Source organism: Camelus ferus, chromosome 16 (genome assembly GCF_009834535.1).
Source record: "Camelus ferus isolate YT-003-E chromosome 16, BCGSAC_Cfer_1.0, whole genome shotgun sequence".
In the NCBI taxonomy this organism is placed as follows: domain Eukaryota; kingdom Metazoa; phylum Chordata; class Mammalia; order Artiodactyla; family Camelidae; genus Camelus; species Camelus ferus.
The window spans coordinates 47,703,217-47,729,064 of record NC_045711.1 but is presented as its reverse complement, the minus strand read 5'-3'; the positions used below and the strand labels follow the sequence as shown (position 1 = coordinate 47,729,064).

The 25,848-nt window shown below is 53.9% G+C and overlaps 1 protein-coding gene across 1 annotated transcript in view; it reads right to left on the bottom strand.

The window, feature by feature from the left end:
• The window catches only part of ARHGAP23 (Rho GTPase activating protein 23), a 53,838-nt gene that overhangs the window by 25,748 nt on the left and 2,242 nt on the right, over positions 1 to 25,848 (bottom strand). Inside the window, 2 exon segments of the mRNA XM_032498664.1 lie at positions 1,125 to 1,152; positions 3,711 to 3,872. Of these exon segments, the coding sequence (XP_032354555.1) occupies positions 1,125 to 1,152; positions 3,711 to 3,872 (190 nt within the window).

Sequence of the window (25,848 nt, the reverse complement as noted above, 5' to 3'; positions counted from 1 at the left end):
GAGCATCAGCCAGGTTAGCTGGGGGTGGCTGCTGAAGGTCACACCCATGCACAGCTACACACACAGGGGACACGCGCTCAGAAAACAATCGCACTCACACGGACACAAACACAGACATGGATGCACAGGATCAGACAAAAGCACACGGCTGGGAGAATGAATATCTACAGGGACACACAGAGTCGCTCCTTCAATGGCTTCTGCATCCCGGCACTGTGCTAGAAAGTAGTCAGACGTGGCCCTTGCCCGTCCCAAGCTCACTGTCTAGTGAGACAGACAGACAGATGCACACACACAAGTCACAAGACAAGGAAGGATGTCCTAAAAGTCCTGAAGATACACAGCAGAGAGAGACAGCTGCACCACCCACCCCACTCCCTTCCCCAGGGTCAAGGGGCTCCACCTAGAGGCCTGAGGATACTGGGACAGGCACTTGTCCCTTTGTGATATCACATGCCACCCCAGCTCTGCTGCTGTCCCCATCTGAGAAATGGGCCTGTCCTAGGTCTGCTGGCTCTTCCTACACCACGGGCCTCTGCTATGGGGATTCAGGAAGACAGTGTCCCCATGGTTGTCAGCAGATGCCCCAGTGGCAGAGGAGGATGTCTGCCTGTGTAAGAAGGTCTGCCTTGAATACCCAGGGGAGCCTGGGTTCCAGGAGGGGGCCCTCTGGGAGAGTAAGAGTGACAGCCAGGGGAGTTAGACTCACATCTGAGAGTCCCCCCTTATGCCTGAGAACCCCAGTGTCTCTAACCCCAAGGACAGCCCTTGATCAGCGGTGCACGACCACCAGCCCCCAGGCTCTGCAGACCCTGCTTGTGCCTCCATCGAGGCTGGGAGGGCCTTAGAAACTAACCCATCCACTCCCAGAATGCCATCCCTAGCTCAGAATGAACAGACCCAGGGGAAAACAAATGTGAGAAAAGGACAGAGTGAGCAGATGTCCAGAGTGGACACGCAGGGAAAAGCAAAGACAAGAGCAGCCATCAAGGGTCGGGGTGCAGCAGAATCCAGGCTGATGTGGTGGACAGAGAGAGACATAGAAGCCGTAGGGCAAGTCCCAGATGGGCCCAAGCCCCTGGTGTCCAGCCACCCCACCCCACCCCCACCCCACCACTCCTTACCTCCTCCTCGGCCTCCATTCTCTTCCTCCTGCGGGAAAGAGAGGGATGTGGGCCCTCAGCAGCACAGTGGGAGGCCCAGCTCCTCCTGGGTGGGCCCCTCAATTTCCCCCACCCAGCAGCCTCCCCTCTTATCGTCCTTCGCTAGCCCTGCAGCCAGAGGGGGTGGGAGGGGTGTTGACGAGAGGGGGTCAAGTCCCAAGCAAGGTTCCCCAAGAACTGCAGCCCTCTCTCATGCCTGTCAGCATCTCAGCCACCTGAAAACCCCCAATCCAATGGGGGACTCCCGACCCCTTTTCCTGGGAAGCTCGAAGCCCAGATGGGGAGAGACCAAACACACTAGCACAGACAGAACCCAGGCAGACACAGATAAGCAGGCAAGACAAGTGCAAACAGTGGCTATCAGCCCCGAGAGAATGGGGAGGGAAGGCCTGATTAGCGTCCCTCTGGGGGAGGGGATTTTAAGGCAAGTTTGAGGATGGCTGGAAGAAGGTGTCCTGGGTGAGGCGAGTGGAGTGTGGAGGCCCTGGGTGGCAGAAATACACAAGCTCACGGAGGACTGGGTCAGCTGAGCTGAAGGAGAAAGGAGTCAACACCAACAAGGGACAAAAGTCAAACTAAAGCTTTCAGGTTTGAAAGGAGAAAAAGAAGGAGCCAGTGAAGGTTCTTGAGTGGGAGAGAGTGGACGTGAAAATACCAGTTAGCAAAGAGGATTCTGGCATCGAGGTGCAGGGCTAAGAATGGAGTCGAGGAGACCCACTAGGGAGGCCTTTGGGATCATCCTGGTGGGGAGGGGATGGGGCAGCGGGCTGCGGCATTTTAGAGCCGGATAAGACCTTTGGGGTTATCTTGTCTAATGGTCTCCAAAGATCACCCATTTAACAGATGACAGGGTGTGACTTGTCCGGGGCCACTCAGAGACAGTAGCAGAGCCAGTGCTTGGAACCCAGGACTCTTGGGCACCACAGCCAGGACCGGAAGGCTGCTGGGCTCTGCTGGAGAGCGGTCCCTCTGCGCCTGCCCTCCCATGAGGGGTGCTGCCAGCTGATGTGAGCTGACAGCACAGTGAGCGGGTGGCAGAGGCAGACAGATGCATCTAGACGGCTGAGCTCCCCGCAGGCTCCCAGCCCTGGGCAGGTTCTGGAAAGGGATGGAGCTCATCCCTGGCTTGCCCTGCCCCTGGGTCTTCCAATGCCCCATGTGAGCGATGTCTCTCTGAGCCAGGTTCCCCACCCAGCCTAGACAACTCAGGCTGCTTCTGCCCTGGTCACCCTCCCCTGAGAGAAGGTGGAAGGGTCAGGAAGGAGGGGCATTCTGGAGAAGGAGGGAAGGAAGGACTGGGAGGGTCCAGGGAACAGGGGGCTGCTGTCCTTGGGCATAAGGAGTGAGGCACTGCTCCCCAACATCTTCAGCCCCCACTTACACCCTTAGGCAAAGCTGCAGCCAAGGAGAAGAGTTTATGCAGGGGACCCCAGATTCAGACATGGGTGGAAGAGCTGCACAGCAACATGTACACATGAAGTGTATATACTGACACCCCTATGCACATGTCTAGATAGACACGCGTGCTTGGACATGACTAGCATACCATGCACGCACGTGTGCATACAAAGAGACACGTGCAAGCACACAGACACGGGCAGAGATTCTTGATTCTCTGGCAGGTGGGACTAAGCTCCTAAGGGAGAGTCCCCCAACAGCTGTGCAGCCTGGTCCCAGCCCTGGGGGAGGGGAGAAACAGGTTCATAGACTCCAAAATAAATCTTTCTCCCTCTCCTGCTGGGAGAGAGGTGGGGGAAGGGAGCTGGGCCCTCTTGGGGAGCCCTGGTGCCTGCCCTCCTCATGTCTTCCTGCACACCTACTTCACTGTCAGGGACCCCCTCTTCCAGCCCACTCCATGGCTTGGGCTGAATAGCCCTGGTTCCTGGACTCAAAGAACTTAACATTTACATTAGGGCTGGAAGGACTCTTAAGGGTCAAATAGATAAATGCCCTCAGGTGACAGCAGGAGCAATGGAGCCCAGGGAGAGTGAGGCCACCCCAAGACCCACAGTGAGTTAGGAGTTGTACCAGGACTAGAATCCAGGGCTCCAGCCCAGCCCAGGGCTCTTTCCAGGGCACAGAGCAAGGCCAGCCTGGGCCTGGGGTGCTCCAGGAGCGATCCCACGGGTGTGTGAGGACAGACTTCCTGAGAACTCAGGCCTCCTTCCTGACACTTCCACCTTCTCCCAGGGGAGAGTGACCAAGAAATCCAGCTCAGAAGTGGCCAGTAGACAGGTGGCCTCCAGAACTCCATCTCTCCAAGAAGTTGTTCACCTTCCAGAGTCCAGGGTGGGGGTCAGCACCCTGGCTCCCCCACCTCTAGCTCCTTGCCCCAGCCAGCCACGTGCCCCTGCTCCTGAGAAGGCTAAGCCCAGAGCAGGGAGGGGGCTTGTCCATGATCACACCATGCAAATGGCAGCCAGGGCTGTCCCGCCTTCCAGTGACCCTCTTCCCAGACCACAGTAGCACCCTGGAGGAGACAGTACAAAGGAATCCCCCCACCCCCAAAAGCTCGCTGAGGCCAGGCCGGCAGGGCACAGGGCGTACCTTCAGGCTGCAGTGCACAGCCGACTCGGGCGGGTACACGATGAAGTGGCGCAGGGTGAAGCCAAAGCCATCCCGGAGGCTTTTGTGTAGCAAGAGCGTCCGAGGGCCCTGCCAAGGGAGGGGCCGCCCAGGCGAGCACCCATCTCTCGGGCCCAGTGGCAGCTGTGGGAGCACAGGGAGCAAGGGTGAGAGGCTGGTCTGCACACGGTCTCCTACAGACCTGAGGGGGACTGCCAGGGTCCACAGACCCTCCTCTGCCCTGACCCCCTCCTCTCACCTTCCTTCCTCTCCCACCCTCACCAGCCCAACAGCTTCTCCCTTCTTTCTTTCCTCAGTCCCCTCATGACAGCTTGTGTCCAGGGAAATTACAGTGCAGCGAGCCAGGTTTTCATTCGGTTCAGTTCAGTCAACTTTGACGGAGCACCTCCTATGTGCCGGGCACTGGACACACAGCCTTCCTGTCCGGGAAGTGCGGGCTGCTGTCTGAGCTCATCCCTGCCGGCTGCACAATCTCACACACGCACACACAGATATGCAGACACAGACACGTGCACACACACTCACACAGACAGAACACACCACAAACACCCAGAGAAGCACACTCATGTGCCCACACACAGGTGAGCAGACATACGCACACTTATGTAGACATGAGACACGCGCACACAGACACATACATGCACAGACAGAGCGGCACACACGTGCATCCTGCAGAAGCAGCAGCAGGCACAGGTGGGGAACTAAGAGCTACAAGGGAGCCAACCAGACCTCAGACGACTGAGGGGACTCAGGTTCGAAGCCCAGCTCCGAGGCCTGGCTGGTTCACCAGAACTGAGCAGGGAACCAACTGGGTGAGGGTAGAGGGGCACTCAGCTGCCCTCTGGCCGACCCACTGGAATACTTGGGATTCCCCAAGATGACAGGGCAGAGGGTCTGAAGACAAGGGTTTAGGGGCACACAGCTCTGTTTTGGGGCAAGAGGGAGAAGAGGAAGTCAGTGCCTGAGACGGGGACGGGTGCCCTTCAGATGCCCTGCTCAGACAGAGAGGGAAAGTAGGGGACAGGAGGATCTCAGAGAGATGGGTGCACAGAGAGGCAGAGGCAGATCAGAGGAGATGAGAGTCAAGGGCAGGCTGCCTAGTGAGAAGTCAGGAGGGCGCCCTTGGGGGTTCTTTAACCCCTGACCTTGGGCAGCCTCATCTGCCTGGTGTCCCTAATCCAAACCCCTCAGAGGGCAAGAACCCCCTCCAACCCTCAACAATCCTCACCCCCTCACTCCTCCTTGGCACCAGGCAGGAGCCTTCAGTGGTGGGAAGAAAGGCATGGCTGGGCACAGAGCGAAGAAGCCCACCAGTTCTGGGGTGAAGAGCTCTGACTTCACTACGAAGTTCCCCTTCCTTCACCATCTCGAGTCTACCACTCAGATGTCCTGATACTAAGAAGTTCCTGCCCGCATCCACCCACCCTCCCATTTACACATCTGGTGGAAGGAGCCAGCCCCATGTCCAGGCCTATGCTAGGGATTTCTGCATGGAGTAGGAGGTTTGGAAAGGGGACAAATCTCAGAAGATTTAAGAAGAATGTGACAGAGGCAACAGGCTTGCTTCGTATAGTCCCAGAGGACACAGTCAGGTGGAAGAGGCTGAGTGCATCTCTGGGCCAGGGAGACCATTCTAGTCATACATGTCTGGAACGCTACCCGGATGAGGTCATGAACTCTCTGCCCTTGCAAGGGTCCAAGCAAAAGCTGGATGACCCTCAGTCCAAGAGGCTTTAGCTGGGATTCTGGCATCAGGCCAGAGGTCCAGTGATGGCCCCTCAGCTCCTCCCACTTGTGGCTATAGTCTGGACTCACCCACTGAGCCCCACACCCCATGGGGGTCCGAGGAGGCCAGAGGAGAAAATTCTCTGGGAATTCTGCTGAGGTCTGAAATCCCCTGGCTTTCCTATCTCTGCTGACCGGGCAAGGAACTGATCAGAGAGAGAAGAGGGCCTCGGGGGACCCTCCACTGCCCCCTCCTACCAGAAGCCCTATTCCTCCCCAGTGTGGGCTGCCTCCCCAACATGCCCTCCACCCAGGCTGAGCTGAGGCTGTTTGCAGGGCCTATTGTTTGGCTGGTGTCCTGGATTAAGGTTTAAGCCACCAGCTGCCCCAGTGATGAGAAGTGGCTGGGACAGGTCCCCACACGCCCCCCACCCCTCCCCCAGTACACATCCTGCCTGGAGCTGCCAGCTGCCTGGGGGTGCCACTCCTGGGGGATGGGGGTGGGGGGGCTGTAATCCAGTGCAGTGGGCAGGCCTTTCTCTCTCAGGTCCTCTCCTCACCCAGGCACCCCTGGCGCCTCCTCCCTTATCTCTGCCTCTCCCTTTCCTCTTTGCCTTCCTTCCAGTCTCCCTTCCCCCATCCCTGCCAACGAGGCTCTTGAGAATGTCAGTGCGGTAATCCCCCTGCCACAGCTACCACACCCCTGCTTGAAGAGGAGACACCGCAGCCCCCATCAACAGCCAGATTTGGCGGCTCCACTGTGGGAATTTCTACCTTAGATTTAACCTCAGTCCTTCATGCTGTTATACATGCATGTTTCTCTTCCTCTCCTCCCCTCTGATCTGGGACCACACTGGATCTTGCTCTCATCTTGAGAGGGAGGGAAGTGCAGAAGCAGAGGGGAAGATGCAGAAATGGAGAAGGAGCCAGCAATGGAAGGTAATTAGATTGGGAAAGGGTACAAACATCCCTAACCCTGCTCTCTGAGATAGGCACAGAGACAAGAGGATGGAGAGAGGCTTGGGGGACACGGGGACATCACTGATGAATGCTCTCTGGTCCAGATCTATTTCCAAATGCTCCCACCATCATGTCAGGAAAGAAAGATATCCAGAAATACCAATGGTGGGAGAAGGGCAGATGGCCCCAGGGTCATAAATTGGACAAGAACTGGCACGTGGTGGGTTGGCAAGACCAGGAACTAGAACCCAGGAGTCCTGCTCCTCTCCCCTCCCCAGGAGTATAAAGAGGTCATTGCAGGGAGCACAGCATTCACGCTGGGCATGGTGCCCACTGTGACTCACACCCTACCAGCCTGGTCGATCCCGGACATCAGAAACATTGTCCCCACCCCCTCTCCAGCCCTGTCAGTCCTTACCCTGAGATCACTCACTACCTGCTGGGGCCCATTCTGCCACCTCAGCTTCCCTGGCGCACTTGAAAACCCTTGTGCCCCTGTGCCCAGGTTCCCTACCAGGGAGAGGGCAGAGTGATGCCCCCTACTCCATTAGTGGTACCTCTGCCTGGCTCTGACTCAGGGTCACTCTCAGCCCAAACTCTCCAGGATTCCATGCCCAGGCATCTCTTCAAACAACCCTGGTCCCTTCCAGCCTTCCACGACTTGTAAACCAAGAGGCTTGAGCCCACTGGAGGCCACCACTCAGACTAGGGATTGTCATCCAGCATCCCTGGAAAAGCTCTAGGCCACAGCCCTGTCGCCCTCACCCGCAGCTTTCCGGCTCCTCAGTCACTCTGGACTCTGGAGCATCGGTCCCGGAATGCAGAGCCAACACAGCTCAAAGATCTCAGAGAGTTGGTGGCCCTGTCCCACCCACCCGGGCAAGGCCTGGCCCGGGCCCTGCCCCCGACCCCGACCCCGACCCCGTCAGCCCCGCAGCGCTCACCCTGGCCAGGCGCGGCCCCGGCGCGCGGCGGTCGCTGTGGCTGAGGCAGGGCAGCCAGAGGCAGCGCGGCTCTGGGGCGCTGCAGTCCACGCCGACGGCGCGCTCCCAGCGCCAGCCCCCGGCCCCCGCGCGCTCCACTCGCCACAGGGCGCTACCTACGAGCGCCGCGGCCGGCGGGGGGCCCCGGGCCCGGCCGCCACCCCGGCCCCAGCGCGACGCGGGCCCGGCTTCCGGAGCGGGGCGCGCCGCGAGGGGGCTGGCGGCCGTTCCTCGGCGCCCGGCGGGCGGCGTCCTCGGCCCCCCAGAGGGCGGCGGGCGGGCCCCGGGGGTCCTCGCCCGCCCCCCGGAGCCGCGGGCCCGGGGCCCTGGGGCTCCGAGGGGACGGACGGCCCGCGCGGACGGCGGCAGGACGGCTGGAGCGGCTCCGCGCCTCCCGCGCCTCCCGCGCCTCCAGGCCGAAGGCGCCCGAACCCGGACACATCGGCGAGTCGCGCAGGGCAGACACCTCCCCCTTCGGGGCGGCCCCTGTCCGCGGCCGCCCCATCCCACACTCACACACCCACACACGAGAGGCCCTCCCTACATAGCGCCCCCGCAGTCACACTGCACATCCCATATGGGCGCGCACACACCCCTCACCCCCTACTCAGACAAAAACTCACTGTACCCTCCCGCATGCTATACTCCTCCCAGCCAAAGCTCATCCAGCTTCCTGCGTCCCAGAGAAATACGCATTCCCACGCTACACGTGTAAACACACCTTACCCACCCTTACAGACCCACACCACACACATCTAGACACCCCCCCACACCCTACCCACCCCACACCCATACACCAACGTACACACACACACTCTCCCTCTGTCCACATGCCACACAGAAACACACACACACTATTCCCCTCACATACATATTCATTGCAGGTGGACACCCTTCTGTGTGTGCACACACTTTGGACACTCTCCCGTGTATACAATGGCTCAAAATCCCCACAGAGACATATTTGCAAGCATACCCACTGTGCCCCTAAAAGCACACCAAGCCCCCCACATATGCACCCGTACAATACACACACCCCCCACAGAGAAATCCACAAACCCCATGAAATTAGATGCAGGACGTGCACACACTGCCCATCACACCTGCTCCATGTCCGTGGCCACCATGCCCCCTCAGCTCTCATACTCACGGACGTGCACACGTGCACACGCGCACACATGCTGCCCTGCACAGAGAGCAGAGCCCTCATATCACCCCACATCAGAGTCATGCCCTACCCTTCCAACCACCCACCGTGGGAACATGTGACTGACCCTCTTCCCCAGGACCCACTGCCCATTAGCTCTACCCAGAGGGGCCATCACCAAGCTGACAATGGGCTCCAAGCTGGCCCCCGCCTCACCCTCAGCATGTGAGTCAGACAGGAAGCCCAAGTGGATGGCAGTCCTTGCCCTCCTCCCCTTCCTGGCTCTCTCTCTTCCCAGGCCCCTTCCCGGGTGGGGCCCGCAGAGGCCTTGGCTAGTAGGTGTGTCATCGCCACCAACATTTCTATCCCACTTGACTGTTCACAAACAGTGTGCTTCCCCCTACAGCTGCTCACTGGGGTCTGGAGCCACTGCTCTGACCCAATTTTCAGAGAAGGAAGCAGTGGAAGTCAAAGAGCACCCCACTTATCACAGCCACACTGGGACTCCAAGCCCAGAGCCCCTCATTCCATCTTTGGATCTTATACCTAAATTCTAACCAGCATCGGGGAAGGGAGGAGCAGATCCAGCTCAACTCTGCTCCCAAATCTAGGAGTCGGGGGAGGTAGAGTCATAGGGTTGGGCCCTTGTGGGTGCAGTTACTAGAAGGGAGAGCCAAGCAGAAGAGTGAGCACCCCTTTCCCTCCCTTGTCCCATCACCTGCTGTCCTCAGCCAGGATGGAGGTACATGTGGGAGGTAGAGGAGAAAGATGGAGGGGCATGGAGAGGAGGGGAAACCAAGGGGCAGAAGGAGGAGAAACAGAGGACGGTGGGGGTGGGCAGGAGTGAGGGAGGGAGGAGGAAGGGTGAGGGTGAGGCCTGTGGGGACTAGGGAGCGGTTTTGTTCTCCTGTTTCCTGTTTGCCGCTTGCTGGGCCCCCTGTGCTGGAGCTGGACCCCCACCCCCACCCTGGCGGAAGCCAGACGGGAAGAGCGAGGCTGCCACCAGGGCTGAGTCAGGAGAGCTTGGGGCTGAGCGGGAAAGGACTGCAGTTAGGGGGAGCAGGACTCGGAGCATCCCCATCAGCACCTCCCTAGACCTCCAGTCACTAGAAGACCAAGGCTTCTGGGTCAGGACCACTCCTGCCCTAGCCTGCCCTGCACCTCCCTGTCATCCCCTCCAAAGGCCAGACCCTCAGACCAGCTGGAAGCACCGCCAAGATGTCCTCAGCCATGTCAGACTCTGCTGCCCCAAACAGAGGGCAATGACCACAGGGATGTCCTGCACAGAGTCTGACCTGCTCTCCCAGCAAGCAGCCAGTTAGTCCCTCCTGCTGCCTAACTTCCTTTCTTCTTGCTGCAAATCCAGTCCCTGGTTCCGAGGAAATGGACTGACCCTCCCCACTCATGGCCAACAGGTGCTTCTGTGTGTCTGGATCAAGGATCCACCTCCCTCCCTTGAAACTGCTGACAGCCCTGAGGGTCGCAGGGAGAGGCTGGGTGGAGAAGCAGCCTGGGGTTTCTGTGTCCAGGGCCTCAGAGACCTGGGAAACGATAAGCCACATATGCCGCCCATCTCCTGCCCTCTAACCTGGGAGGAGCAACAAGGCCCTAAAAAGGAGGTAACAGCCTCCTCTAACACAAATGCACACCTCCCCGCCCCACTCCACACCTCTATCCCAGCTGCCTCTACAGGATGTCAGGACCAGGGGATACACAGTAGGGCCTAGAAGCTTATACATAGTTTGAATAAATGATCTTCCAGGCCTGGGGAGCCTCTCAGCCCCCTCCCCCATTTCCTCTGGGAAAGGAATGTGGGGTGGGCCCCAGATTGCAGTGGGGGGAGGGAGCCAAGGGCTGGGAAATACCAGGCGTAGCTGAGATTCTATTCCAAGCCTTCCTGCCTGGTGTGAGTCCTCCTCCCCTACACCCTCCCCAGCTTCCTCCCCCCAAATCAGGAATTACCCCGCTGAGCAGTCCCTCCCATCATCCTCTAGTTTGACCAGCTTGCAAAATCCATTCAACCTTATCTTCCCCAAGGTCCCTGGGGGAGGGCTTGAGGGTTGCACCCCCAAAGGGAGGGCATCCAGTCTTCCTCTCTCCAAATGAGATCATCATCCTTTCCTGTTTGAAAGCACTTTCACTTTATCTCATTTGATCCTTACCCTAAGAATTGGCTATTTGAGATTGTTTTATACCCATTTTTCAGATGCAGAAGTCGAGGCTTAATAAGGACAGGTGACTGGTTCAAGGCCTTCCTAACTCCAATAGATCTCTTTCCATTATCCTCTCATTCATCTAGTCAACAATCGAGTCTTGAATGTCTGCTCCAAAGGAGACCCTGCGTCAGGGGTTCGGGGCCTCTTCCCTCTGGAAGGGGACACTTTATTTGAGGATGCGGTTAGGGCCCTCCCAGGTTAGCCTTTGAACAAGAGGGTGGCCTGGGGTGGAGGAGCGGAAGACAGCAGGGGGCCAGCCTGACAACCAGGAATCCAGGAAGAAGAGAGCATCCCTGATCCCAAGGGTCACGTGGTATGAGAAGGAGGGAAACTGATACCGCTGAAGGGCGTGTGGTTCAGGAAGTGAGAGACAGAGGGACTCAGGGCAATTCGCCTGCCTTTCCTTCCTCTGACTTGCTTAGTGCCTCCTCCCAGAATGTAGACTCCAAACCACAGGACGAACAATGCCCCCACCCCAAGAAAACCATCCGGCATTTCTAAAGCTCCAACTGGTTCCATACACTCGTGCAGCACCAAACTGGGACCCATAACCACCCCGCAACCTGACACACAGACAGAGCAAATCCTCTGCCAGCCTGTCCATCCCAGGCATGCAGGCAATGCGATACCCGAGGCATGCCCGCCCGCCCCGCCCACGCCCGGGCCTCTGACCCCTGCCCCAGTCTCCTCGCTCAAGGGCGGCCGCCCCCTCCGTCCTCCTCCACCCTTTTGCTCCACTCAGATGCCTGCTTCCCAGCACTACTTGTGTGCAGTCCAGACATGCCCCAACAGGCCAAGCTGACGAGCCGGCCAAGCAGGCATGAGTCTCCCCAGCACCCTCTATGTGCAAATAACCCTGTGTCACTGGGAACCTGGGGACCCCACACTCGGTCTGGCCCATGGCAGGGGCAGGGTGGTCCAGAGGGTCCCTCCAGTCCCTGTGCTCCCCCCATTTAGGGCCAGTCTTGCTCTGAGTTGGGGTGCTGTGACACTCCCCTCCCACTCTGAAACTGGACCAGAGCCAAGAAAGGCTGGAGGAGGGGAGGGTGAGAGAATACAGAGGAGGAAGCACTAGTGAGGCCAGGAATCCCACTGCCATCTCAAGGAGGGACCAACACAACCCCACGCGGCACAGAGTCCCCTAGATCCTCCAGTGGCAGTATGGCTCAGGGGTTAGCACATGGGCTCTGGGGTCCTCTAGAAGTCCAGGACTCCTGGGTCCGAGCTCTGCCTCTACCTCTTTCTGGCTGTGAGACCTCGGGTGAGCTACTTAACCTCTTTGAGCCTCGGTTCCTCACCAATAAAACGAGAAAAACACCAAGTTCCACCTCATGGGTTGTTGGGAGAGTTAAGTAAATTAAAGACAATCCTGAGCACGTAGTCGGGGTTCAATCAATGCAAGCTTTTGTTTTTTCTTTCTTTTTCTTTTACAAAAATTTTTATCGCAGTAACACTGGCATACAACGTATTAGTTTCGGGTGTACAGCACAATGATTAGGTATTTATATATATTTGGAAATGATCATCACAATAAGTCTATATACCTGTCACCATACATAGTTTACGGAATTTTTTTCCTTGTGATGAGAACTTTTAAGATCTACCCTCTTAGCAACTTTCAAATATGCAATACTCTATTACTAACTGTTGTTGCCATGCTGTTCATTACATCCCCAGAACTTATTTATTTTATAACTGAAGTTTGTACCTTTTGACTCCCTTCACCCATTTCACCCACCCACACCCACTTCTGGGAACCACCAATGTGTTCTCTTGGGGTTTGGGGGTTTCTGTTTGTTTGTTTTCGATTCCACATACAAGCGAGATACGTACAGTGTTTGTCTTTCTCTGTCTGACTTATTTCACTTAGCAAAATGCCCTCAAGGTTACTGCAAAATGTTTTCCTTGTCTTTTGGATATTCATACTCTCACACACCAAACCACTTACAGTCAGATGTGCAGACAATTCAGCCATGTGTACACAGAGACACTGTGACACATGCAGACACTCACAGAGGTCTATACAGATCCAGGCGGACCTAATCTCGTGGGCAACACCACCACCTCCCATTGCTGGCCCCCCAGGGGCTCCCACATGCCCACCTCCCCCCAAGCAGGGAGGAGTCATCAGGAGCCCCCACTTACACAGCAGAACTTCCACAGGCCCAGAGCCTTGTCCGTAGGCCCTTTGGGAGTGGGGAAGGGGTGGGCAACATGAGACCCCAGGATGGAGCCTGCTCCCAGCTAACAAGGAACAAGGCAAAGGTGCCAGGCTGGCAGGGCCCTCTCCCAGCAGGAGAGCCAAGTCCCTCCTTGGGGACACCAGAGGGAGGGGAAACTACAGATGAATATCTTTCCTCATGGTGGGAAATAAGCACTTGCAGAAAAGGGTGAGTCTGGAACCAGCCACAAAGTAAACAGCGGGGCCACTGCCCAGGCAATAGCGCGCCAGTGTGGGCCAGGGCCCACCACAAGCCCTCTCCACCCCCAGATTTACTCCACTCTGCAGCCCCTCAACTGTCTCAATACCACCCTCCGTGTATCCACTCTGGGCTCTGGGTCTGTCTGTTCCCCAAAAGGAAGAAGCTATGCTTCCTCTATCAGATTGGGCTCCCTGAGAGCAGGGGTTTGCTTTTTTGGCTGTGGTTGTTGTTTGCCTGTATTAGTCCAGAGTCTCCCAGACATCCTGGCCTGTGTCTTTACCCTCAGATTGGAGATTGCTCAAGGGCCTGACCTGAGTCTCCTTGGTAGACTGAGAGCTTCCTAAGGACAACACCCACTGAATTTTCAGAAATGTATCTGTACCTCTAGAGTGCTTTGTACATAGTATGCTCTCAAAAATTACTTGCTGATGGCAAGAATGTGGAGAAATTGGAACTCTTGTGCCTTGCTGGTGGGACTGCAGAATGGTGGAAAACGATATGATGGTTACTCAAAAAATTAAACATAGAATTATAATATGGTCCAGCAATTTCCCTTCTGGCCATGTACCCAAAAGAAGTGAAAGCAGAGACTCAAATAGATATTTCTACAATGATGTTCATAGCAGCATTATTCATAATAGCCAAAAGGTGGAAACAACCCAAATGTCCATTGACAGATGAATGGATAAACAAAATGTGGTATACACATATAATGGAATTTTATTCGGTTTTAAAAAGCAAGGAAATTCTAAAAAAAAAAAAAAAAAAAAAAAAGCAAGGAAATTCTAACACACACTACAACATGGATGAAACTTGAAGACATGCTAAGTGAAATAAGCCAGACACAAAAGTACAAATATTGTATGTTTCTACTGATATGAGATACCTAGATTCGCAGAGACAAGAAACAGAATGGTGGCTGCCAAAGGCTGGGGGAAAGGGGAATGTAAGTTATTGTTTAGTGGGTATAGAGTTTCAGTTTGGGAAGATGAAAAAGTTCTGGAGGTGTGCGGTGGTGATGGTCACACAGCAATGTGAATGTACTTAATGCCACTGAACTGCACACTTAAAAATGATAAATTTTATTTTTTATTGAATATTAACCAGAGAGCATTTTTTAAAGTGTATTTATTCTTTTCCTTTTTTATTTTTTGATGGAGGTACCAGGGATTGAACAGAGGACCTTGTGCATGCTAAGTACACACTCTACCACTGAGTTATTCCTCTCTCAAAAAATGATAAATTTTAAGTTGTGTATATTTTACTACGTACTAAAAAAAATGGCAGAGTCAGAATTCAAATGAGAAAATATAAATATTGTTGAAAGAAGATGGAACAAATGTACAGGTCTTCCCTTGGGGCCCAGGAGCAGGCCCTGCCCACAGAGGTTGCCCAGGACAGCTGGGTACCTCCTGCCAGGAAGCCCTTTCCCTCCCACCCTTCTCCATTGTGCCTTCTCAGAGCCCCTGTTGTCATCTTTGGGACCCTAGTAGTCCCCACACAGGGGGAGCTCTAGGCTGCCAGGGATGTCTAAATCTCGCACACAGTAGGTCCTCGGCATGAGGACCTACCATCTATCAGTGGCTGGACTATGAATGCACGGTTTCTTGAGATGCCACATCCCAAGGTGTCAGGACCTTGGAAGAGTTTTCCTAGCCAAAGCTAGGCTACGTGGGAGGGGTTCCTGACTCCTGAGGCCCGACCCCCCTCAGCACACATCTTTTCCATGCCTATATATGCTTACACACCACCCATAACATATACACACACACACAAGGGTGTGCACATGGAGGTAAGCCCCTGTTTTTGCATGCTCTCTCGTGCACATACTCCAAGGAAATCATGCCTGCACCCTGAAGGATGCACAGTCTTGTCAGAGACGCAGGCAGCTCCCACGTGCGGCAGAGCCCCCTGCTGGCCCAGGTTTGGCACATTTATCTCCCTCACAGCCCCAGAGGTGGCAGGGTGCCCTCATTTCCTCCACCTAGCCTCCCTCACTGCATTCTCCATGCCCCCAACCAGGCCCCAGGATCACCCTTCTCATCTCCTATAGAAAAGCAGGCTCTTCTGCAGGACAGAGCAACTGTGGGACCTTAGGAAGAGTCTCGCTTTGGTTGTTCAAGGAGTTCTAGACCGAGGCCAGAGCCCTTTTTCAGACTAGATTGTGTTAGAGGCAGTCATTCTTAAAGGCAAGAGAATGCTTACAATGACTTCTCTCCAAAATCATCATATCCATCCTCTGACTCTGCACTCCTCATTTCAGAGGAGACAGGGGGAGCACTTTGGGAATGGCTCTCCGAAAGTCCTTCCTGTTGTCTGACCACCTGAGCAGAGACAACAGGTGCACTCATTGGTTTCTTTCAGGGGAGTGCACAGTCCCAGTCAAGCTGAGACCATGTCCCCTCCCAGGGCAGGTCTTGGCAGATTCCGAAAGTCTCCCCAAGGGCACATGGGGCTCCCTGCAGGGAGAGGTTCTCAGCTCCACCCCTGAAACGACCCACCCCCTCACCCCAGGCCCTGTTCAACCTACCCAGGTCATCCCTTCACCCTGCCTAAGAGATGAACCTCTCCCTAATCCAGCCCATGATGCCCCAGAGGCAGCTAGAAGGGTGGAGGGGATGGTGGCTCTGTGGGGACAAACCACCTCCCCTGGCTTCTGTCCATGGTGGAGCTGAGATGGTTTCTGGGCTGGGCTTCTGTGGTCAGAAGAGGACAGATGCCATTGCCTTTGGCCCCAGATCCTCCCCCACCATGGGTCTGGCCTTGCACTGGGGGACGTAGTAACAGTCACAGCAGTAATTAGTATTTGTTCAGCCCTTACTATAGGCCAGGCACGCTTAACATGCATTACTTCATTTAACAGCAGAGCAGCCTCTTGGGATAAGTGTGACACACACCCACACACCACCTTGGCCTCTTGGATGCCCCCTACCCAGTCCGGTGCTAGGTGGGGAAAGCTGAACTAACCCACAGGGCACTAGGGTGAGGAATAGAAGGCTTGTGAGCCAGAGACCAATGGCCCAGCATCGAGAAGGCTGATCTGGAGAAAGGGTTACACTTGCCAGTGGGTTTTCTTACTTCTTCAGCTACAAAATGAAGCTCGGGACAGCAGCCTGACAAAGTTTCTGGGAAAGCATTCTGGGAACTGATAAGCGGGAGGCATAATGGCCCCAGCCCTACATCCCACCCATCCAACAACGGACTCTGCTTCCCAAATGTCTCCTGAGTCCACCCACTTCACCATGCCCACCACTCTGCTCCAAGTCTCCATCACTCCTCTCGCCCCTGATGTCCAGACTAATTGTTTTAATATTATGACCACTAGGCATTGTGGGACGTGAGTCTGGGTTCCACGCCCACCACACCCCCTTTCTCTATGCTCTGGTTACCCTGGCTTCCTTCCAGTTCCTTTGAGGACCAGGCACCTTTCCAGCCTTAGGTTCTTTGCACGTGCTGTTTCTGGAATGCTGTTCTCTCTTCCCTAGCTCCCTCCCTGCCTCACCAACCCACACCCTAATTAACTCCTACCCACCCTGTAGTTCTCAGCAAAAGGTCACTCCCCAGAGATACCTCCTCTGGCTCCCAGACCAGGTCAGGTCCCTCTCACAGCACTCTTGAATTGGTGTCTATATACTTATGAGGTTATTTTGACCAACATCTCCCCCTTCGGGCTGTGAGTTCTGTAAAGCTGGGACCATCTCTGCTTTGTTGGCAGTCAAGTCCCCAGCTCCTGGCATGGGACCTGGCGCAGAGGTTGGGCTCAGCACGCTGCTTCTGAATGCACGAGAATGAATGAGCTTCTCCTCAGAGAGAGCAGATGGTTGGCAGACTCCCATTCCCAGGAGAGGTCTACCTGGGGAAGAGGCTCCTTCACATCTTTGTCCATCTTTTTGTACCCCAACTCCTTCCTCAGTGGGAACCAGATCCAGAAAGTAGGGGTGCTGGAATAAGGGAGTAAGGGTGGGGAGAAAAGGGAAGCCGCTTCCATCCCCTTTGCAGTATCCTCTGTCCTTTCATCCTAGTTGGCCAAGCCCTTAGTCACTCAGGGCTGGCCCACCACATCCACAGTTTTCTCTCCCTGGAATATAACATTTGTCTCCCTCCCTCCCCTATCTTCCCTTAACTGATCCCTTATCCTCCAGGTCTCAGCTTGACTGTTTCTGAAAAGCTTCCCGTTCTGCAAGCTAAGGAACTTGTCAGGGTGCCACAGCTAGCGGCAGCTCAGATTCAAGCCCAAGTCTGTAGGCCGGCAGAGCCCAGGCTCTCAGCCACCTCATTACACGCCTCATTACCACCAGTTTCTCCCTGGAGGCCCGGCCGAAAAACACGCCCCCTCTCCAGGCCTCAGTTTCCTCCTGCGGGTTTGGCCACCTAGATATCAGGAAAATTGGCAGAGATCGAAGGTGGGGGAGGAGACAGAGGGAGGAGGGAGGAGGGAGGACGAAGGACGGAGGAAGGGAGGAGAGAGTAGAGGGAGGGAGGATTGCGGAGGGGCGGCAGCCTTGGGCCAGCCAGACTTGAGTAACGCCAAGTATGCGAACTACGCCAGCCCCTGAGCTATGAATAGGGCGGCCAGGGTAGCAGACCAGGTCGGCCCTTCACGCCCCACAGCCCCACAAGCCAGCCCTCCATGCCAGCCCTGCACAGGGTCCAGAAATGTGGCGGCGGCAAAGGAGACACGCTTGGGGATGGAGGCTGCGTGGCAAGAGCGAAGACGTGTGGTCATGCAAATAGCATGCAAATAGAGAGCAGCTGGCGAATCTGATTGGTGAGTCCCTGCCCTTCTGGGAAGGTGCACAGAATGGGCACTAGCACCTCGCAGTGCGCCTGCCCACATCCGCTTCCATCCCGCTGCCTGGTTCTCAAGCTTGCGGGTCTTCGGATCACCCCCATGGCTGAAGTCGCACTGATACTGTGCAGCCTCTGGAGGCTTCTCACCGTCTTCTGTCAAGGCCCTGGTAAGGCTCTGCTGCTGGGACACCATACCTGCCCACCCAGCCCCAGGTCAGCCTGTCCCATCCCTATCCCAGACCACTTTGCCTCATTAGTAACCCACATGGGGAGCACATGGGCTAAGGGCAGGAGACCCAGGCCCTGCCCCAGTCCTGTTCCTTGTGTGCCCCTAAACAAGTCAGTCAACCTCAGAGTCCAGCTCCTCTTTCATTCTGGCACTATTGACTAGGTGTCACTGAGTACTAGGGGTCAAAGAGACCTAAGATCAGATCCCAGCTGTGTGACCCCAGTCAAGTGTCTTCCCTCTCCAAGCCTCAGTCTCCTCAGCTGTAACTGGGGTCCTTGAGAGGACTCAGTGTGGAGTGCCTGGCACATAGGAGTTGTTCAACAAATATTAGTTCAGTCGTCCACAAAGGATTTTTTTTAATTAATCAAAGAATTCCTGATCATATGACGAGACAGACATGAGACAAGATAAAGAGGCTGCAGAGCACAGTGTTTAAATACTGCTAAACAGGATTTAAAGGAATCTAGCTTGGAATCCCAACTTGGTCCCACTTCCCAGCTATGTGTCCTTGGACTAGTTACTAACCTCTCTGGGCTTCTGTTTCTGCATTTATAAAATAGAGATAATCTATTCCCCATGAGGGTGTTGTCAAGATTAAAGAGACAGTGTGTATAATGGAAGCAACCTAAATGTCCATTGACAGATGATTGAATAAAGAAGTTGTAGTGTATATATATATACAATGGAATACTACTAAGCCATAAGAAAGAATGAAATAATGCCATTTGTAGCAACATGGATGGACCTAGAGATTATCATACTAAGTGAAGTAAGTCAGAGAAAGACAAATATCATATATCACTTACATGCAGAATATAAAAAAATGACACAAGTGAACTTATTTATAAAACAGAAACAGACTCATAGACATAGAAAACAAGCTTATGGTTACCAAAGAGGAAAGCAGGGAGGGATAAATTAGGAGTTTGGGATTAGCAGATACAAACTATTATATATAAAATAGATAAATAATAAGGTCCTACTGTATAGCACAGGGAACTATATTCACTAGCTTTTAATAACCTATAATGAAAAAGAATATATATGTGTATAATTAAATCACAATGCTGTACACCAGAAACTAACATTGTAAATCAACTATACTTCAATTAAAAAAAAAAAAAAAAGGAAGTGTGTATAAAGTGGTCAGTCTAGCAGTGCCTGGCACTGAGATGTTCAATAAATGTTAGTTGCAACCAATTCTCCTTTTGTTATTATTATATGTATTTCTCACAATGCAGTGCAAAATGCTATGGGAACTTTTGGTTCACCAGTCAACAATATTCATTCAGCTTGGCCTGGTCTAGAAGCTAGAGATAGAGAAGTGGACAAATCAAAGCCCCTACCCTCATGGGGCTTAAAGTCTAGTGCCCAGAGGAGGAAATCCCTATATTTGAGGAATTGGTGGCTGGGGGGTGTGGGGGAGAGAGGCAAAGGAGATTTACAGAGACGAATATTTGAACTGGGCATTGATGGATAAATAGGAGTTTGTGAAACGGAGAAGGCAGAGAAGGCTCTATCAAGACAAGGGGAAGAGATTGTATGGCAATTTTCCTGGAAGGGAAAGAAGGTGATCATCCCACTGCTATCCTGTCCTCTCCATCTCCAGTTCCACATTTAGCCCTCATCATCTCTCCCCTGGTCTGCTGCCTCCACTTCGTGCCACCTTTCCTTGGCTCCACAGTATCTATGGGAGCAAGTCAAGTTCCTTAATATGACATGAAGGGTCTGCCATGATGTTAGAGGAGAGGGACAGATCTGGCCCTCAGTGGTCTTGACAATTTCATCTCTCTTTACTCAATCTTGCACTCATTGATTCCGTAGAGGCCAGGCTGTTTCACATCCCCTTGCCTTTGCTCATGCTAGATCCTTCTGTCTGAAATGCCCTTCTCTCCCTTTTCTACCACCCCTCTTGTCCCAGCAAGCATCTTTCAAGCTTTGGCAAGCCTCACCTCCTTGGTGAAGCCTTCCTCTGCTCAGAGCTAGAGCATCTCTAGGGGAGGCAGGGGCTCAGCTCATATTTATTGATGGAGCCCTGGGGTCCTCCATACCACTCTTGAGCAAACCCAGACCCCAGGAAGGCACAGGGAGAACCCCCATGCACAGCAGAGTCACGGAGAAACAGAACATAATCATACTGTCGGCATCTCCCACCTTTCCCTCATTATGCCAACACCTACTTTGATGTCAAGGCCCAGCTGAGGGCAGTGGGAAGGGTCCACCTTCCCAGGGTGGGGGCTGTGCTCCCAGGCTCTTCCTTGTCAGGGAATGTAGCAGTGACGCAGGATAGCCTGGGATTCAGAAAGACCCAGATTTCAACTCAGATGCTGAGTGACCTTTGGTGGAGTAATTTACCCTCTCAGGGTCTTGGTTCTTGTATCAGTCAATGTACAGCCACTTCATGATGGTCCTTGAAAGTTGGTCAAAGAAGTTTTACTTGCAGGGGAGGGTATAGCTCAGGGGTAGTAAAGAAACCTAATTACCTCCTCCTCCAAAAAAAAAATTTAAAAAAAAAAAAAGAAATTTCACTAAAGAATTCATGAATTAACAATAGATTTGGAAACAGGAGATGAGAGGAGATCAAGCATATCACCAATTGGTTTTTAACAAATCCCTATAGCAATTCCACCCAGTGACACTGTTCTAATCTCTAAACCTGTTATCACTTTTGTGACCACAGTCACACTCAAATGATGTCACAGTGGAGACACTCATTTGTATCTGCTGTGGGTCTGTCTCCCCAGTTAGATTAGGCCAATTTTTATGGAAATATTTTGGGGGGAGTGGCAATGGGTGTGCTAGACTGTCAGAGAGTATAGATGCACATCTCAGAACCCCTTATAAAATCTTAGTGGAGTTTTGGGTGGGTTGTGGGAAAAGCAGACAAGGAACCCCTTGAGGACAGGGCTGTGTCACATTCATCCAGGTCCCAAGACCCACAGAGAGAGCCTGGAACACAGAAGGCACACAGGAAACGATCACCAAATGAACAAAGTTTTATTTGCATTAAGGTCTAGCCGCTGCCTGATTTTCCCAGGCTTGAGCCTCCAGTTTCTGGAGTCAAGTCCTTCTCCTGCCCCAGCCTGAAATTAGAGAAAAGGACACTCTCATGGAAGTCAGGCGTGGGAATATGTGCACCCTGGGCCACACCCAGTCGCAGATAATGCTTTCCCTAGCACTATGGGGACTGAAGCATCTGGGAGCCACTGGAGGAGGAAAAGGTCCCAGTGGGAAAAGAAGAGGGGGCCTGTCTCATCCTACCAGTAGTCCCAGCCTTGCTGTGTGACCCCCATTTCCTGACTCCCGCTCTCCTCTCTTGCAGATATCCCACCCCCTCCTGGGCTCTGAGTCCAACCTCAGCTGCCCCCTCACCCACTCACCCCCACCAGGTGCTACAGGGCTGGTAGAGGGCAGGGGGCGGCACAGCGCCAAGGCTTCATTAGAGCTAATGAGGGCTCAGCTCTGCAGATGCCAGGGTAAGATATAGGAAAGTACCAGAAACGCCCGCAGGCCCCTATCATGGCCTGGGGTGCTCAGCTCTATCCTCCCCTTCTCTTGGGGGGGAACCAAGGGCTATACCCTTGGAGAAGGAAAGAGAGATTTAGAAGAACCTTCTCAGATACAGATAGTGCCATGATGCCAGTGGGGGACGGGGAGGCGAGGCATGAACAGAAAACAGCGTCTCACATTCTCTGAGGAAATTAAAAAGGAAGAAGCTACAGATTTAGGAGCCCAGAGTCAGACAGAAATCAAGCGAGGGACTGTTAGAAACCAGGCAAGGGGCCAAAATGAACTCTGTCCTTCCCTATATTGACCCCAACTTGGGGGCCAAGCCCCCTGGAGTGGTGGTCCTCCCACATGCCCCCCAGCCTGGCCACATTCCTCCTGCCCACAGAGCTCCTGCCCGCCCGCTCACCCGCCCAAAGGGGCTGGCCCTGGGTCTGTTTCCATCCTTGGCTTTCGGGTCTCAGTCATCTACATGCCCCTCCCCAAGTTCTCTCCTCCCAGGGATTCAGGCTGAGCTTTGAAAGGGTCACTTCAAAGAGGACCTGCCTGCAGAGGGCCCAGCCAGACCCAGGGCTGGCTGCTCGGCCAGATTCCCGGTGGCTGGGGACAAAGGCCTCACTGTTCCCCCGACCCCCGGACGCCCCCAAATGCACTGGGCATAAGAAGTCTTTCTTTCCCCAGTTCCGTTCCTTACAGGCCCAGGCTCTTTGCCACAGGGAGTGGCCCTGTCCCCCTCTTCCAGGAGAGCCTTGGGGGTGGGGTGTCAGGGAGCTACCAGCTCCCCACCCCCACCATCCACCCATCCCCTTCGGGCAGCCAGACTATGGAGGCAGCCTTGGGCCTACTTCCAAACCATTGGTCCAGGCGCCTCACTGTCCCTCAGCCACTAAACCCATCCAGAGAGTGCAATGGCCTCCCCACTTCTCCCACCCATCAGAACCATACCCATCCTTCCAGGCCTCCTCCAGACAGCATCTCAGGACTCCCTCTCCTCAGAAGAGCCTCACAACCCAAACCACAGCAACCAATCTCTCATTCCTCTCCCTAGGCCCCACCAGAAGGAAACAGGTCTCACCTGCTTCGATCCCAAAGCAAGGTCCTTAAGGTTTTCCCTGTCAGCCCATCACCCAATGCTTGAATTCTCTCCAGTTTGGCCTGTGCTTGCTCACCTCCACTGATGGGGGCCTCATTACCTCCAGGGGCAGCTCATTTCCTCTTCCGATTACTCCGACCATAAAAGGTTCCCTTTATTGAGCCCAGAGGGTGTTTTTTACATTTCCATCCATTGATTATTGTTTGTTTAATAATAGTTGCTGCTAACAGTGGAGATTACCAAATGTCAGCCAGTTTACCTGAATTACCTCTCATTTAATCCTCTCAACAATTTCGAGGGATTATTTCAGGGTTAAGAAAACTGACGCTAAAAACAACTAAGTGACTTGGCCAGAGTAACATAAAGCTGAAATTTCAACCTCCTCAGGCTGAAGGCAGGGCCCAGACCCCCAGCGTGCCTCCCAACATATCAGGGGCCACGCCAGGCCTAGGCCTCCCAGCTCCGGGGGTTGCCTGTCAGTATCAGAAGGTAGACCACACCCCCACACTGAGTCTTCTTTTTCCTAGTTAACTCCTACCACTCTTTGTCAGCAGATGAAATGTGGCCTGGGGGATAATGACTGACTGATGTTAATTCAAATCAGCCAGTGGGGAGCAAGGGGAGTCAGAGGAGAAGAAGTCACCCACCTAGGGACATACAGGTTTGAGGAAATTGGAGGTGACCCTGGGCCTCGTGTTTAGGGCTGGAGGAGGCTGGAAACCCAATACCCCTTCCAGTGACAGCTGGCAAATTGTAGCTATGACATGCCCTGTCTCAAAGCTGACACTCCGTCCACCCTTCAACTTGAAAGGTACAGAATCTTCCACCAAGGTGATGCATCATCTCAGGGCCAGAGATGAAAAAGGAACAGACTTCTTTGATCCAACCTGTAGTCTTTTCCCATGTGCCCATTGCTCAGCACTGTGCCCTTGGAACTCTGGGGGAGGAAGGGAAAGAGTGAGAGCAAGAGAGGAGCCAGAAAGCTGGGGGGCCCTGGTGGCCCCTGTTAAGCTTTGGAAGGCAGTTCTGACAAGGTGTGGGTGAGCTTTCCTTTCCTCGCTAGGTTTGGCTTGGGCACTTGTGGTACAGATAACACAGCGATGTACCTCTAGGACTACCCTCCCAAGATCCCAACCCAGCTACTTCCAAAGGATTAGACTACAGGATTATGTGTTTTTTTTCATACACTGTCAGTCGGTCAGTCAACAAACATTTTCTGAGTCCTGGTCGCATGCCAGGCTCTGTGGATACCAAGATAAACACGATACCTCTGGGGCTGCTTGGAATAAGCATGGTCCACTCCTTAGCTCTGCCACTTCCTAGCTGTGTGACCTTAGGAAGCCACATAATTGTGCCAGTTTCTTCATCTGTCAAATGGGATGGTGATAATGTACCTAATGGTAAGTGCTATGGAAGTAGCTGCTATGATTATTTTTCTTGTCCTCAAATAACTCCAGTTTGGCGAGGGAGAATGACGTGTAAACCAAGCATTACAAGGCTGGGGCAGAGCTGGGCACAGGGCACCCTGGGAGGCCAGGGGAGGGGCTGCGCCCCGGCCAGCACTTAACAAACATTTATGGAGGACCACTCTGTGCCAGGCGCTGTGCTGGTCACTGGGGACACAGAGATGAACAGGACACATTGTGCACTCCTCCCTGCTCCTCCCTGCCCTCCCCTTTTGTTCCCAGGGCCCAGTCTCAGAAGGCTGCACTGGAGGGCAGCACCCAGGACAGAACTGTGTGGGGAAAGGCATGGTCTGGGAGCCTGGGAGTCATGTCCTAGGTTCATGTCCATCACTCCCAGGCTATCCAAACTTGGGCACTCTCTGGCCTCCATTTCCCCACTACTGGACAAGATGACCCTTCTGGTCCTAACCCACTCTGACAGGTGATCCACATACTCTACCCGACAGAGCTTTAACTTCTCCCCAGAATCCAGTCCCCAGGCCAGCCCAGCCTGCTGTCCCACTGAGGCAATGAGGAGGAGATGCATGCCTGGTACTGACTGGCACTGCCCTGCTGACAAGCTGGCACAATTTCACATGAAACAGGGGGGTCTGGATCTAAAGGCGGGTTGTTTGAAGAGGGTGGAGGGTGCTAGGGGAAAGGCAGAGCCAGCTCCCACAGGCCCTATTCATGGCTCTCTCTGGGGAGGGAGAGAGAGCAGGATAATTAAAACCAGGCTTTGTCCAAATCCCTGACCAAGCCAATATCTCACCTTTGAACCCCTGCAGCCAACAGAGCAGGGCTGATGCCCCTTTAGAAGGAAAAACATCAATGAACCAAGACACTGCCCAAGTGTGATGGGCTGGCACGGGGTGGGATGGGGGTTTTGGAAGAGTATGAGCTGATTCCCCACCCACCAACCACAGATGGACACCTGAAGCTTTGCCACCCTAGGTCTCTTTTCCCCATCCCTGTCTCAGCTGAAAGACAAGCAATCTGCCTCCAATCCAGCAAGAGGTTGACCTTGATCTTGGGTTGTGTTCAAAACGGACCCAGATTCAGAGTAAGAGAGACAGTAGACAAGGCAAGTCAAGGGAAGCAGCGTAGTGAGGTGAGACCATGAACTTGAGCCAGACTGCCAGGTTCCTACCCTGGGCTCTGCCACTTGTTAATGATGTGATTTTGGCCAAGCTATTAGGTCTGTGTACCTCAGGGTCCTCGATTGTAAAATGGGAATAATAATGGTACCTATGTCATGGTGATTTTGTGAGGATTAAATGTGGTAACTTACATAAATCCTAGCCCAGAGTAACTGCTATTGATATCTTAGCTATCAGCTATATTATTAAAGCAACTCCCCATCCTTAAAAACACAATTTTCTCCCCAGGCACTAATGTATATGCTCATTTGAATATATTTGCATCCCCTGTGAATCTCTCCAGATTTCTACACTGGAATCCAATATCACAGGAATCTACCTAACCCACTCTACTGGAGGATCTTCCCTGTGTGATGCTCCAGGCTAGCCTGGGATGCTGCAGCTTACAAGTCTCTCCCTAGAAGTTCTCCCAAATAGCTA